Source organism: Triticum dicoccoides, chromosome 3A (assembly GCF_002162155.2).
Source record: "Triticum dicoccoides isolate Atlit2015 ecotype Zavitan chromosome 3A, WEW_v2.0, whole genome shotgun sequence".
NCBI lineage: Eukaryota > Viridiplantae > Streptophyta > Magnoliopsida > Poales > Poaceae > Triticum > Triticum dicoccoides.
The window spans coordinates 207,100,883-207,116,794 of NC_041384.1; the positions used below are offsets into that span (position 1 = coordinate 207,100,883).

The window sequence follows — 15,912 nt, forward strand, 5'->3', positions numbered from 1 at the left end:
ATTTTTTGCTCGTTTGTCCAAATCCAACAAAACCAACGCCAAATTCTTCGTTACATTCTCCTCTATTTAGATAATCAACTTGAACATGTTTTTGAAAGTTTTAAAATTTGGTTTCAAACAGATTTAAATTTGAACGTTTTTTGATCGTAGTTTGAGTTTCGTATCTCTGATTTGATTGATTCTTTTTGCAAATCAAAGCTCTTCGCTTGTACTTTCTGTTCAGATATTTTTATTTGGTTTTACCTTTGCATCTTATGCTTGAGTGCTTATGTATGCTATTGTTTGTTTACGATAGAGTACCCGGAGTGTGAAGCTTGCTACTACGAATCTCTAGGGTTTTTCGATTGTCAGCAAGGCAAATTACACTTTGATCATATCCCTTTATTACCTAGTTTTTATGCATTAGTTTCAACCCTCAAACATTGCGTGAGTAGGATTGTAAACATGTGGTTATGGGTAAGTAGTTGATGAGGTAGGAACCTATTGTCTTTTTATCAACCCCGGGATTATACACTATGTTCATATTGCTTAGCCATGCTCGTAGATGGGATTGGTATGTGAGTTTCATGCAAGTTGTGAGAGATTTTAACTAAGGCAAACTTAAGGTGGCTAATTTAATACACATCAGGGTGGATTGATTGCAGGCACCTGGAGTAATCTAGTGTTGTCCTAGGATATCCCGGAGTACCTGTGTGATCATCCTATGGAATGCCACCCAGGCTCAAAGGGATCATAATATTATTCATGCTCAGAAACTTCCGTGTGGAGCCACAAGCCATTATGGGCTCTGGCATAGTTGAGTAAGTTGTGTGACCTCTTTCAGTGGTAGGCTAGCAGATGTAGGGGAAAGTAGGATGGTACTATCTACCCAGAGCAAAGAGTTAATGCTTCAGGAAGACTATGTCTCGATCATCCGATCATGGATGTGGTCGAGTCTTCTGGGGAAAAGTGCGCAAACCTCTGCAGAGTGTATAAACTAATCATGGTTAGCCGTGTCCCCGGTTATGGACATTTTGAGTATCTGGTATTTGAATTATTGATTGATCTCATCACTTACTTAATGAATTTGTTGGGTTATTAATATTATTTTGGGATTGAGTTGGAGGAACCTTCTCAATAATGACATAAACTTGGTAGTTAATTAAAATCTATTCCTTTGTTGTAGGGAAAAATTAGCTTTATGCAAATATTAAACTTAGAGCCTCCACCAGCCAAATATGCATGTAGTGATAGTTATTCTTGCATCATTATTCTCTATAGTTTGATCTTGCCAGCATATTCCATGTGCTGACCTACACGGCTGCAATGTATCGTGTTGCAGAATTTTCAGACGAAGAGTAAGGTGCGATAGGTCGTTGTCATGCACTCATTTTTGCCGTGGAGTTGGATGGACTCATTTATCTTCGATGCTTCCACAAGTTATTTAGATGGCCTTCAGCCATATTATTGTAATAAGTACTCTTTTTGAGACACTCGATGTTATAAGTGTGTGATTGAACTCTGTTATAAATCCTCGAGTATTGTGTGTGTCAGCAATACCGATCCAGGGATGAAACTTAAGCACAGAGACTACGGTCCATTGGGATTGGGTCGCTACACCACAGGTCGTTGACGGTGAGCGTGCGATTGTGGGTGCCCTTGAAGTTGGCGATGAGCTGCTCGCAGGGCTCGCTCCACGAAGAGATCGACTCCTCTGGCAGGTTCATGAGCCAGGAGCGCGCGCCGTCCTTGAGGGCCATGGGGAACCAGTTTGCCATGACTACCTTATCGATGATGTTCGCCGCCTCGATGCTCCGCGCGTAGAGCTGGAGGAACTCCATGGGGTCGGGAATGCCATCGTAGCGCGGTGTCAGCTCTAGCTTGCACTTGACAGGCCAAACCACCCAACACAGCTCGTGAGTGAAGGCTCGGCAACCCACGCTACTCGAGGGAACGCCACGCATTGGGGCGGCTCGATTCTGGTGCCCAGTCGCCACGACCTCTTGGACGATCCGATCCTCGTGTTGGCGCTGCTTCTCAAGGAGCGCGCGTGTGTCAGGCGGCGCGTGGTGGACGATCTGGTAGCTGGCTTCATCTCGGGCCGGCAGCGGCGTTCCGCGAGGCGGGTCACGCGGCCGCGCAAGGTTGTCAAAATCGTGATTCTATTATACGATTCTATGACTTTACGATCCAAATTAACCTCTTTGATTCTATGATTTTGCTCTCTAAAATCTACGTTTCTACGATCCTGATAGTGAAGATTCCATGATTTGCGATCCTACAATTGGACCTACGATCTGATTCAGAATCACGATTCTGACAACCTTGGACCGTGTGTCACGTCGGAGTTTGGCGTAGTCGCTGTGCAAGGGAGGAGGCGGAGGCGCATCGTGCGCCACGTCACCAATGTGAGACGGCGGAGGATGGAGCGAGTGGGAGGGCATCAGGGCTTCTTCAACAGCGTTGACGAGCTCAATGATGCGACCAAGCCATGCGTCATAGCCGATGTCGGTCGAATGATAGCATAGCAGCTCACGCGCCATGAGTAGCGCGGCTTGCGCGTTCAGCGGCCCACGACGGCCTAGGAAGGAGGAGGCCGTAGTGGTACGGTCGTCGAGTTGGACAGAAGGGTGCATGGAGGAGTCCTGCTGCTCGTGGGTGGCGGGGTCGGTGGCAGCTGCCCCAGCCTCAGCAGAGTGGCGGCGGTTGCCACGGCCTGCGGGCTATGTCTGGGGGATGCGAGCCGCCCGGCGCTCAGCACGAACACGGCGAGCGTCAGCCATGGAGTTGGTGGAGCGGAGATCGGACCGAAGTGGAAGAACAGCGGCGCACCACTACCTGATGCACCAAATGTCAAAATCGGGGCTTCGGGGACCCAAGTGGTTTGACCTCTGGGGTGCGCTCACTGCTCTCGCCCTACTCTGCATCACGACCTCACAACGATGCCCGACGAGCACGAACTAGAGAAGAAGAACAGTAGACACGGCAGTTTACCCAGGTTCACGCCACCTTATGGTGTAAAACCCTACTCCTACTTTTTGGTTGGATTCCTCTCGCGGGGGGATGTGAGTACAAGAGTCGTGGGGGAAATGGAGTCGATTCACCACCACGGCGCCACCCTGCCATCTTTTATACTAGCCTTGGTCCTCTTCCCCCGAAAACACTTGGCGGGAAGGGTTGCCACAGTGGCCATTTTCAAGGGGGACATGGGCGCGGCTTATCCTGACTAAAGGTAGTCTTCGTCTGCAAAGCTACTGCCCACGACGCACCGGTGGGCTCGGTGATGACCTCCCCCTGGTGTGCCATCGCCTTGGCCTTCATGCACCGAATCGTTAACCTTTGGGGATTGCCTTGGGAACTGGTGGATGGCCTTGCTCCCTTAGCACAGAAGAGGAAAGCCTCCTCATCCGTGCCTGCTGGCGCTCCTCTGGCTTCACTCGTCGCCGCGCGCGTCACCCACGTGAAGGCGCAGGGCCGTGTGACTCTGCCGAACTGCTCTTGACTTGTACGCCTCCGCGAGGAGACTCGGGAGGTAGCCTTGGGAAGCCGCCTCTTGACTACTAATTCTTGATCTTGTGTTGGTTTTTCCCTTGAAGAGGAAAGGGTGATGCAGCACAGTAGAGATAAGTATTTCCCTCAGTTAAGAACCAAGGTATCAATCTAGTAGGAGAAACGCACAAGTCCCCAATAGATGCACCTGCACAAACAATCAAACACTTGTACCCAACGCGATAAAGGGGTTGTCAATCCCTTCAGGGTCACTTGCAAAGGTGAGATCTGATAGAGATAAATAAAACTAAACAAAAGATAAAATATTTTTGGGTTTTTGGTTTATAGATATGAAAATAAAAGGTTGCAACAATAGTAAATCAGAAACTAATATGATGGAAAATAGACCCAGGGGCCATATGTTTCACTAGAGGCTTCTCTCATGAAGGCAAATAATACGGTGGGTGAACAAATTACTGTTGAGCAATTGATAGAAAAGCGCAAAGTTATGACGATATCCAAGGCAATGATTATGTAATATAGGCATCACGTCCGTGTCAAGTAGACCGACTCCTGCCTGCATCTACTACTATTACTCCACACATCGACCGACTCCTTCCTGCATCTAGAGTATCAAGTTCATAAAGAACAGAGTAACGCATTAAGTAAGATGACATGATGTAGAGGAATAAACTCAAGCAATATGATGTAAACCCCATATTTTTATCCTCGATAGCAACAATACAATACGTGCCTCGCTACCCCTACTTTGTCACTGGGTGAGGACACCCCAAGATTGAACCCAAAACTAAGCACTTCTCCCATTGCAAGAAAAAACAATCTAGTTGGCCAAACCAAACCGATAATTCAAAGAGAAATACAAAGATATCAAATCATGCTTATAAGAATTTAGAGAAGACTCAAATAATATTCATAGATAATCTAATCATAAATCCACAATTCATCGGATCTCGACAAACACACCGCAAAAGAAGATTACATCGGATAGATCTCCAAGAACATCGAGGAGAACATGGTATTGAGAATCAAAGAGAGAGAGAGAGAGAAGAAGCCATCTAGCTACTAGCTATGGACCCATAGGTCTGTGGTAAACTATTCACGCTTCATCAGAAGGGCAATGGAGTTGATGTAGATGCCCTCCATGATCGAATCCCCCTCCGGCAGGATGCCGAAAAAGGCCGCAAGATAGGATCTCATGGGAACAGGAGGTTGCGGCGGTGGAAAAGTGTTTTTGTGGATGCTTCTGGAGGTTCTGGAATATATGTGAATATACAGGAGGAAGAACTAGGTCAGGAAGGTCACGAGGGGCCCACAAGGTAGGGGCGCCCCCCCCTAGGGCGCGCCCTCCACCCTTGTCGCCACCTCGTGGCTCTTTTAACTTGCACTCCAAGTCTCCTGGGTGTCTTTTGGTCCAAGAAAATTCATCGTGAAAGTTTTATTCCGTTTGATATTCCTTTTCTGCGAAGCATGAGTAGAAGGAAAAAAACAGAAACTGGCACTAGGCTCTAGGTTAATGAGTTAGTCCCGAAAATAATATAAAATAGCATGATAATGCATATAAAACATCCAAAACAGATAATATAATAGCATGGATCAATCAAAAATTATTGATACGTTGGAGACATATCACTGACGTGCTCCTCATGAGGCGAGGGCCTTGCGAGAGTCTTGCTCATGAAGCTCTGGTGGTGGGCCAACCTTGGGCTTCCTGGCGGGCGCTGCGCACTAGGCCACAGGCAGACGTGCCTGCGCACCCCCAGTCCCATGGGCCCGACAGCGGTCATTGAACCCGTACAGATGGAAACCGTTGGGGACGGTCACCGATGCCATACAAATTGCTCGAGAATTCTCCACAACTTAATTGGAGACCCCAATGCTTGCCCGGAGCTTTACAGCACAATGATTGAGCTTCGAGACACAACCAACAATCTAGGACGCCCAAGCACCCAAGAGAAACAAGCTCTCAAACTTCATTTCCACGTATCACAATGGACAACTCAAACCTATGCACCAAATGCAATTACAAGAGCACACAGAGTGCCCAAGTCCTTCTCCCACAAATCCCACCACAACAATTAATGCTATGGAGGAAAATGAGAGGAAGAACAAAGAAGAGAACACAAAGAACTCCAAGATCTAGATCCAAGGGGTTCCCCTCACATAGAGGAGAAAGGGGTTGGTGGAAATGTAGATCTAGATCTCCTCTCTCTTTTCCCTCAAGAACTAGCAAGAATCATTGGAGGGATTGAGAAATAGCAAGCTCAAAGAAGGTCAACAATGGGGGCAAAACACAAGCTTAGAACATAAGATCCATTGGGGAAGAAGGCCCCATTTTATAGGCGGGGACAAATCCAACCGTTATGCCTTCAGCCCGCACACAAGCGGTACTACCGCTTACGGGAGCGGTACTACCGCTTGGGTGGTAATTCTAGGTGTAGCACTGAGAGAATGCAAGTCCAGGCGCGGTAGTGTCGCCGGTGTGGTACTACTGTCCTCACAAACGGTAATGCCGCTTAGTGTCTCAGGATACAAAGAACTAGCGGTAGTAGAGGGAGGGTAGGACGGCAGTAGCGCATAAAGCGGTACTACCGCTCTGCTACCGTGCAAGCTGCGAGGGACTATAGAAGCAAAAGGATAAGCGGTAGTGTGACGGTAGTCGGCAGCGGAAGTACCGGGAAGCGGTACTACCGCTGGTAGGAGTGGTACTATCGTATGCAACGCTACTACCGTGCCCAACTGTTGTTGATGCGAAAAAGAGTTCAGTATACCCAAAACAAGCGGTAGTGCCTGCGGCACTAGAACCGCGGAAGTACCGTGCAAGCGGTACTGCCGCTTCCTAGAACGGTACTACCGCTAGAGTGCAACAAAAAGGCCTCAGCAAAATAGATGGATGCGGGAAAGCCAGAACTGCCATAACTCAAGCTTGTTGGACAAATGTGACAAATATGATCAGTGGGGTATGCCTATGATATAGAGGTGTGAAACCTCCATCAGTGAAGAACTGGCATAAACTCCATCATCGAAAACATCATAGAAGATGCATATGAACTCCGCTTTCGATGAAGTCGAGCTTGTCATGAAGATGACCATAAGCTCAAACACTCACACAAAGAAAAACCAAACAAGAACCAAGATATATGATGCAAGGATGCAATGGTTTGAGCTCTCTACGAACGATACGATCAAGCTACTCACTTGAGAGCCCCCTTGAGTGCGGCAATCGATCATATAACCTGGTCTCCCAACTACCAGCATGAGACCGGTAAAATAGAAAACCTATCAAGGGCAAACCTTTGCCTTGCACATAGTCCACTTGAGCTAGATGATGATGATCTTGACTTCCTCAAGTTGGACCACATTTCTTGATTGTGTTGGCTCGGTGAAGACTAGTTAATTGCTCCCCCATACTCCACTATCGGTGACCACTCTTCGACACCTCTTCACAAGTCCATTATCACCACAATGGACGGCAAGCTTCAAGCATGATCTCTTCGTGATGCTCCACTTGAATTTGCACACTGCAATCTTGACTTGATGTCATCCTCCATAGGTTGTATGAGATCTTCCTCTTGACACAAGCCCATGGAAGAATACCTAACCCCACGCAGAACTCTCACATAGACCATGGGTTAGTGCACAAAGCGTAATGGACAATGCTTACCATACCATGGGATCAGTTGATCCCTCTGAATGCATCTTGTTCGCTTTGTGTGTTGATCAACTTGATTCACTCTTTGACTTAGTCGTGATCAACCTTGTATAATGTCCTCTCTATATCCGATCTTTGGATGGTTCCTTGAATAGCACCTTGGTCATCACATAATCTCCTTGAAAGCCTAGTTTAAAAAATTGGACCAGATCAGCGATCGAATCAGGAAAAACCGGAACCGGCGACATTGGTGGTTTTTAAGCTAATAAGACTATTCTGCAATTAGACCGAAGGAAACTGGTCGAACCGGCCAGTGAAAAAACCGGGCCATTGAACCGGGAAAAACCATGAAAATGTTTTAATAGAAATTGGGAGAAGTGGGATTTGATCCCAGGTCGTGTGAACAGTACACGGGCCTGCCCATGGCCCAATAACCAACTCGATTGTGCCACTTTGTTGTCCATTGCATGGAAATAATTTTATTTGACCATTGTTCCACACTATATAGCACATATATTATTTTATTGCTTTAAAACCCAAAAATTGAACCAGTGAACCGGCAGTCTGACCGGTAAAAACCTGAACCGACAACCTTTCCGGTTCAATTTCCAGTTCGGCTTCTTAGACTATGCTTGAAACCAACAAATGGACTTCAATAAATGTCTATATATAAACTCTTCAAATATAGCTTAAGGCAACCATTAGTCCATAAAGATTGTCATCCATCACCGAAATCAAACATTGGGCACCATGCTTTTTCAGTCGCGGGTACTCCATAGCGACGGTTGGTGGCGTGGCAAGGCAAGACGGCAAGATCGGGGGGCAGCGAGTGGAAGCGAGAATGGAAGGGACGAAAGTTTTCTTCACGCCAACAAGTGGGTGGGATGCGCGCGGGGGGAGGGGGGGTCTCCTGCAAAAATATTGAGATTGGCAGATCTGCTAGAGTTGGTCTAATACTCGTTCTAGAAATGCATAGGCAGATTTATCTATATGTGGTAGCCGTTTCTTAGGCTCCCTATCCGGAATCGAACCATAATTCTTCGTCACCCGTCAGCCCCTATCCTACCATCGAAAATTGATAGGGCAAAAAGTTGAATGATGTGTCGCCGACACGAAGGCCGTGTGATTATCATGAATCATCGGATCAACGAGCAGAGCCCGCATCAATCTTTTATCTAATAAATGCGCCCCTAATCAGCTAATCCGACAGAGGAAAATACCACCGATGCATGGTTACACACGCCGAACAAACACGCCGGGGCACACTAAAGAAAAACACTTAAAAGACAATAATCCTCGGGTTAACCATTCAGCACCGGTGCCAGTTGCACATCTTGTAAAATCTACTCCCACTGTCTCAAAATGTACGTTTTTTGGTCTAAATCTAGACCAAAAAAGGTCATATATTTTAAGACAGACGGAGTAACATAGTACATATGCATCGCCAGATGAGCTATTTATATTTGAACTCCTGCATCTTTCAGTCTGAAATCCTTCTGAGCAGTCTCCAAACACTCGTGTTCTGTGAGGAGAACTATCTGGATGCTAGTCTTTAAATTATGCTAACTGACAAATAACGATTACAAAGGAGAATGGAAAGATAACGATATAACATAGCAGATTTAAACCCTTAAATCCACCCTGGGAGACTATTCCCATTTTCTATTCTGTTACATTGCCTAGGAATAAAGTTAGACCGCAACAATCCTCAGCTGCAGGTGCAAGACAATTTCTAGTCTCACTAGATTTGTTCAGCACAAAGTGTGCTTTAATGAATAGTACCAAAACATAAAAATATGTAGCTTCACTTCTATCCTTGCTCATTCAAGAGCTCACACCATGTAATGATTTCCTAAGGAAAAGATAAAGACAGATAAGACACTATTATTTCCATACGAAAAGAGCCATCAACATTGAATTTACAGAATAAGAAACACATATGAAGATGCTAACCACGTTGATGATATGTAGCTGGCTATTCTCTCCAGTGTCTTGCCCAGAAACCTTTCTTTCCTGTTGGCTCACTCCCCAGAACTGATCTTGGCGGTCGAGAACCAATTGAAAAATGCCTCTTTAAAAATGGTCGACGAAATGAATCCTTCATGCTAGAACTTGTGCCTAACCTGGGTTCCCTCATACTTCTCTTCTTGTGCTTAGAGCTCCTATCTATATCAGTATCTAAGATCACATTTTTAGATTTCCTGCTCTTAATCTTTGAGTCCAACTTACCAAATAGCTTTGCTGCACCTTTCTCACCATGGGTGCATACAGGACATGGAGGATCATATTTCTCACACTCAGAAGTAGTACTATCCAAACAGTTTGCATGGTATGCATGACCACAGAATAAAACAGCTACTACACCCAGATCATGAGCACTCCATGTAGACCGTTCCTTTAATAGCTTTGAACACAGCTTGCATATCCCTTCGTCAGGAGAGAGAGCAGTTGCATGTGAATCATTTGGTCTAGCTATTTTACTGCTGATAGAGCCAAAGAGCTCACTGTCAACTGACCACCTCTCTCTTTGAGATGAGGCCACTAAGTCAGAAAATGTGCGAGTTGACCATCCATCTGATGATCCACCATGTTGTGATCCTCCTCCAAATGGATCATTACTGCAGGTCGAGAGCATGGAACTCGATGGCCTTCCTCCTGCATAGCTACTCTCACTGAAGGACTTGAGAGATGGGATCTTGCTGTCCGAGATCTGCCTACATAGTTGATGTCCAGGTGATCGACGTGCTTTCCTCATTGAGAATGAGTCCACATGAAGAGAATGACACCTAGAGGATGAAGGATCTGTTCTGGATACTAGGGGTGGTGTTGAAGGAAGGGACTTTGATGTCTTTATGTCTGAAGCAACATTTACCATATCTGATGATTTGCAGGACTTTGCCTACACAAAAATAGTGATTGGATAAGGAAATAACCATAAAATAATAACTGCTAATTTTAAATAGCACTTGGAAAATAAGAGTGCTAAGTCGGGAGATATAGCTGCAATACTCAATACTGCATACCTCAGGAGGTGAATTGCTCGCTGTAGATTGAACGGCTGAAAACATGAAACAGGTAGTGAAAAACTGCTCAATATAAGTGCAAATTTTGCTCATTTCTTTAGTGAAGTTTGAATTTTGATACTTAATAGAACTGATATTTTTTCAGTTACTAATTCTATACATGGAAGGGGAGCCTTGGTGCAGCGGTAAAGCTGTTGCCTTGTGACCATGAGGTCATGGGTTCGAGTCCTGGAAACAGCCTCTTGCAAAAATGCATGGAAAGGCTGCGTACAATAGACCCAAAGTGGTCGGACCCTATGCAAGCTGGAGCTACATGCACCGGGCTGCCCCTTTTTAATTTTTTTTGTAGGCATGATAAATATCCAGTGAAAAAAAAAGAATGTAAGCGCATTTGGACTCGAGTGAGTCAAGACAAAGTGAGGCGGGTTAAAAAATGCTTCTCGTTGTCAACTATTCATGTACTCCCTCCGTTCCAAAATAGTTGACTTGAATTTGTCTAAACACGGATGTATCTATACTTGTTTAGTGTCTAGATACATCCGTGTCTAGATAAATATGGGTCAAGTAATTTGGAACGGAGGGAGTAATATTTACACCGCCATAACCAGCTTCATTTTGTGGTCCTAAATATATACAACATGCAATCACCAACTATTGAGACCGTAAATATGAAATCCAGATGGAAAAAAAGGAAACCACATAAAGAAGCAGAGATAAAATCACAGAACATCAATTTATTTAAAACTATACCTTGAAGACCAGCTTTGGAACGTTTGGATGCTTCCATCTTCTTGTCAGGTTTTTGACATTTGACCCCGCGGAAAACATCAGGGAGATTGTCCTCATTGGGATGGCCTTCGGTTGGTGCAATGGAACCACTCTTTAGTTCTGGACGAATGTTTCCACTACTGTGATTGGAAAACAGTGCAGCGTTTTCCATTATATCCTCTATGTGTGTGCGGTTGTCCCACCGGAAGCTCCATGACGGCGAGTGTCTTGTCCTGTATGCCGAAACTTCAACTGAAGCTACTGATGGCTCAGGCCTCTGCTTGGCAGCTATGCAACAATTAGCCCCCATATTGATTGTTGAAATAAATCAATGTCCCTTACTGTCTCGACTTATATACAACCAAATCTTCAGAATTCATCCATGTGATGAAAAATCAGATATCACAAATAGCATATTCACCCTCCCAAGATGAAACTGCAAAACAATGACAGACTTCAAAGAAATGACGAAACATGGGACATTCTAAGTTATACTAGAGGCATCGAGAGACTCCAGATCTAAACGCAGAAACCAATCTTAGCAAGAATAACAAGCATCAAGGGTAGGCTTGTTTAAGACCATGCAGGACCAGCGTTTTTTTATTTAACTTTGAGGCAGCTAAACCCCTTGCTTGGGACAATTGTCTACTGGACCTACAATCCAGAAAGAAAGAAATGCAGGAGGGGTCCAAATTTAATTGTCACTTTGAATTTGTCAAGTTAAAGAAATGATACAGCTTCATATATATAAATGAAGGGATTTACAACCGAAGATCAAGTGTGTTTTCTAGACATCTGAACAGATGTAGCTCACTTAAGTTTGGGTGATTAACTGATTATATTCAGAACCTTCTGAACATACAAACATCCTCAAGCTGCCACTAAGCTATTTACTTCACATGGGAGCAAGCTAACAAATTTACCCAGCACAAACCTATACAAGATTGATAGAAAAATACGTTTGCTTATAATTTTGGCGGCAGTATGCTAGGAAGGCCAACAACTTTCAAGGGAAGTAGGTGAAGGAAGGCATGTTAAGTACCACTGAAGATATTCCAAAACCAGTGCACACTCAAAAAGAACTTATCCGTTGTGTGCAATGTGAGAGCATCTCATACTTATGTGTATGTGAAATCAAGAATTGAGGAAACACGAGGCTGAATGACATGTATGATATATTTCTTGGGTATCAGGTTAAATCACACTGGCAAATAAGAATATAAGAATTTTCTGAAATTGATGGTTACTATGACTGCATTTCCCAACAATAATAAATCGGCGATGAACATACCAGCTGAGACCAACAATGTAAAAGATAGACCCGTGTGACTACAATTCATTTTGAAGTATGTAAAATAAACTCAATCTATCTGTTTGAACGGAACAATCTGCAGTTTCCGTCAAAAAATAACTAACTCTTACGATGTGAACTATGGAAAATATTTTATCGTACCAGTAATTCAGACTGCAGACAGACTAGGCCTGGGTGCAAAATTTTCTCCGCCTAAGGTCGTCGATTCTTCGCAAAAAAAAAAAGTGGCTCCTAATTCCCCAATTATTCCCCCATGGCCCAAAATCGAGTCCACAGTTCCCAGAAATTACCTCGAGCCTATGGGGAAATTTAGCCCCAATCGGAAGCTGGGGCGGGCACAAAATCGAGCAACCACGGGCGCAGCTCCACCGACACGGACCAGGCGGAGGCAATCCAGAGGTCCAGATCAGATCCCACGACGTCGTCGCCGTCGCCGTCGGATGGCTCTTCGCGGGGGGGCTAGGGTTACGGCCGCGAGACGCGGAGGGGGAATAGGAGGAGGAGCCGAGGAGAGAGAGAGAGAGAGAGGAGCGCGTGGGTATGTGACGGAGTGGGTACGAAGACTGGTGGGAAATGGTTTATTTCCGTTCCGTGGTGCTGCTAGGTGTAAACTCTCCGGCCACCCGAGCACGTACACATATACTACACCCGGCGGTGTCGCGGGGAAGCCGTGTTGCTCTTGGTCCACGTCGCGTGGGCCCATGCTTAGCGGAGCCGGTCCCACCTGCATCGACAGTGGAGTCTCGGTGCCGGAGATGTTTTGGTACGCGTGGTGCGTTTCTGTTCGTGGACGTTTCAAGAAAGCGAATCGAGCACTCACTCGCTCCCGCTGACTCGTCACGCCACGTGGCGTATGTCGGCCGTAGGTGCGGTCAGCCATATACGGACTCGTCGGCGTCGCACGCAGCTGTTGAATGGCCGTGAGCCCTTCAGGGCCCAGGCCGCTGGCCTGAATCTCTACTCGAGACAAGAGAACGGCCCACTAATGTATGTGCACAGCCCAAGTGTGTTTGTACTCATTTGCACACAAAAAACATTTCTTTTCTAAAAAAAACACAAAAACCATTTTCTGTTTAATGTTTTATTTGACAAAAAACATTGCTCAGATTAAATTAAATTTTTACATTCGGTTCTCTTTGTAATGCCACCGGTTCTCGGCTGTTACGTTTCAATACTAGTTTTCTCTTTCCTTGTGAGGTTCTTTACGAATGGGCTCTCGAAAAAGAAGTAATTTCTTCTTGATATGAGCAGTCTAGCATTCCTATTAAGTTAGGATGTCACATACAACCTCATTTAAGGAACCAATGTCGACAAGTTTCAACATGCGGGAAGAAACTGCACCGATACACACACCCATACAAGAAGCACTCTTACTAAACTTCTCTTATAATGTGCTTAACTGGCCTTTTAGGGACGATCGGGCTTGTCTCGGTAAGTTGGTGTTATGTTGGGTTAAATCTATTCAAATAGTCGTGTCCGCGACTATGGACGACTTGGAGCTTGCTAACTTGATCATAGCACAACATCAACATAATTGCTAAAAATTGCCCACTCTTAATTTTGTAAGCTAACGTATCTTAACAACTTCAACTAATTAATAAAACTTGCCAATTGTGCGAATGCCTTGGGGATTCTTCTTCATGGGTGGTACAAAAGGGGAATGTAAGGTTGTCTTATGTTTTGACGATAAGCATAGATGGTCCACGTGCAATCATTTTTCTTATGTGCTCTCTTTTTTTATCTATGATAGACAAAAATTATTAGGTGTCTATATAGAATGCTTAGTCCTTTGTTGTCGCTTAACCCACGAAATCCCTATAATGAGTAGCATTTGTAGCTGCCGAATAAACCAACTTTAAGATGGGATAAGATGCTACATACTTTTCCCTTGAGAATGATGCATACCTAGATAGATTTGGCGTAAGTCATGCGAGTACAGTTGTGCACCTAGCTTAATTTGCCTTTTTCCCATCGAAATTGTTGCAAATGAGATGGTAGCATTTCAAGAACAAGTTTGTTGAAGGACAACATCAGCTGGTTATCCAAGAGATTATGGTCTGCACAGGGGTATGGACGCCCTTTGTTTTTCATTAAATCCTTCTTAAGGCATTTGTATTCTTTACCTGTATATAAGGTACATTCGCTTCTGTTGTATGTGTTGTATCTTGGTCGAAAGACCCTTGTTGTATTGACTCGCTAAATTTGACTCCTCGAAGTTGTTGTGTATATATGTTGTTGTCGCAGATTCTTTCGTGACTTGTGTTGTGATACCGACTGTTCCACCCACATGGCGTTCACGTTTCCACGTGTACGTTGTGTGAAGATGGAACCTTAGGATCGATATTGTGCGGTGGCTAGAGGAAGTTGGTAGATCTGCATAGTGTCAGTCCTAGTGTGCTACAAAACTTCCCAAGCTCAAGTCCACTACTCCCACGAGTTACTTTGACTTTGATGACGACATTGAGATACCATTCTATGGGACTGATGAACCCAAAGTGTGCCTCGAGAGGGAATGGAGAATGAACGACTGTCTCAAATTTCGTCAAGTCTCCTCCGAAGAACAAGTGATGCACACCACAAGATACTTCCACGACTACGGGTCGACATAGTGGCTTCAGACAACCTTCGAAGAGCTTTCACATGAGTTGGTCCAAGATGAAGAAGGCTATGGAGTGTGAGTTTGTGACATCCACGTCCTCGGATCATCTTCTTCGCCAATTGGAGAATACCACACAAGGAACCAAGTCCATATCGATGAGCACTTCTTTGAGTTGAAGCAAGCCTTGTCGAGCTGGTGAAGAAAATCTCGTTTGGATGAAGTACCACTTCACGGTGGGATTGAACCACTACATCACCAAGGCCACCTCCCTCAAGAACTACAAGTCCCTCGATGACCTATACAATGGTGCTCTAAAAGCAGAAAGACACATCAAGGAGGCCAGTTCTACTCACGCCAATGCACACTTCAAGATGACCAAGCCACAAGAAGGCGAGCATGAGGATAGTTTCACTGAGATGTTCAAGCCCGGTGAGATGATGCTCCGAGATCACGCTCCAAAGTTTGACATCATGACTATCCGTCTTTTTCATGGCATTCAAGATGCTGAATCGACCGTGACTCATTTTAAAGACGGCGTGGTGACTACTTAGACTATGGAGATATTTAGGAACCATGCTTTGGAGGCAAGTAACATGTTGGCAAGCAAGGAAGAAGTTTCCACTTATGGAGGTGATTCTAGAGAGATGGCTGAGCGGCTTCCTTCTCGGCCTTCTCAGCCGCTTCCTTGTCAGCCTTCTCACAGATGCGTTGTTGGGCATGCCGCTCCCCCTAGGCAATAGACTCCATGGACCTATCCTCCATGGCTTGGGCGGACGACAACGTCTAGAATAGAGGAGGGGGTCGGCGGCGCGGATGAGGATAAGGGTTGAGGGTGGTGATGACACGGACACAGGAAAGGAAGGATGGACACGGGAAAGGGAAGGCGGTTGATTTGGTCAATTTAGAGGGATTTGGGTAGGATCCGACGTGGCGAACGCGTCCGGACGACCCCAAATCCGTCGCACACATGAGCTAGATTTGAGGGGTATTGAACAAGCTGGCCATTTAGGCTTGGTACAGAAGTCCGATTAGGTGGTGTTTTTTATTAAGACTGTGCTCAAACCATTCACTC

At 45.2% G+C, this 15,912-nt stretch overlaps 1 protein-coding gene across 1 annotated transcript; it reads right to left on the bottom strand.

Annotated features, from left to right (window-relative positions):
* Positions 1–8,575: 8,575 nt before the first annotated feature.
* LOC119267876 lies at positions 8,576–12,825 on the bottom strand. Its single transcript, XM_037549314.1, has 5 exons — positions 12,532–12,825; positions 10,912–11,365; positions 10,162–10,196; positions 9,092–10,037; positions 8,576–8,990 (listed from the first exon to the last, which is right to left on the bottom strand). Exons 2-4 carry the CDS (start codon positions 11,237–11,239, stop codon positions 9,114–9,116), a joined length of 1,287 nt encoding a protein of 428 aa, XP_037405211.1. The 5' UTR covers positions 11,240–11,365; positions 12,532–12,825; the 3' UTR covers positions 8,576–8,990; positions 9,092–9,113.
* Positions 12,826–15,912: the final 3,087 nt, after the last annotated feature.

Coding starts and splice junctions, on each gene's coding strand:
- LOC119267876 (XM_037549314.1), bottom strand. CDS start 11,239: ATGGGGGCTAATTGTTGCATAGCTGCCAAGCAGAGGCCTGAGCCATCA. Junction 10,197..10,911: donor TTCCAAAGCTGGTCTTCAAG/GTATAGTTTTAA, acceptor TCATGTTTTCAG/CCGTTCAATCTACAGCGAGC. Junction 10,038..10,161: donor CGAGCAATTCACCTCCTGAG/GTATGCAGTATT, acceptor ATTTTTGTGTAG/GCAAAGTCCTGCAAATCATC.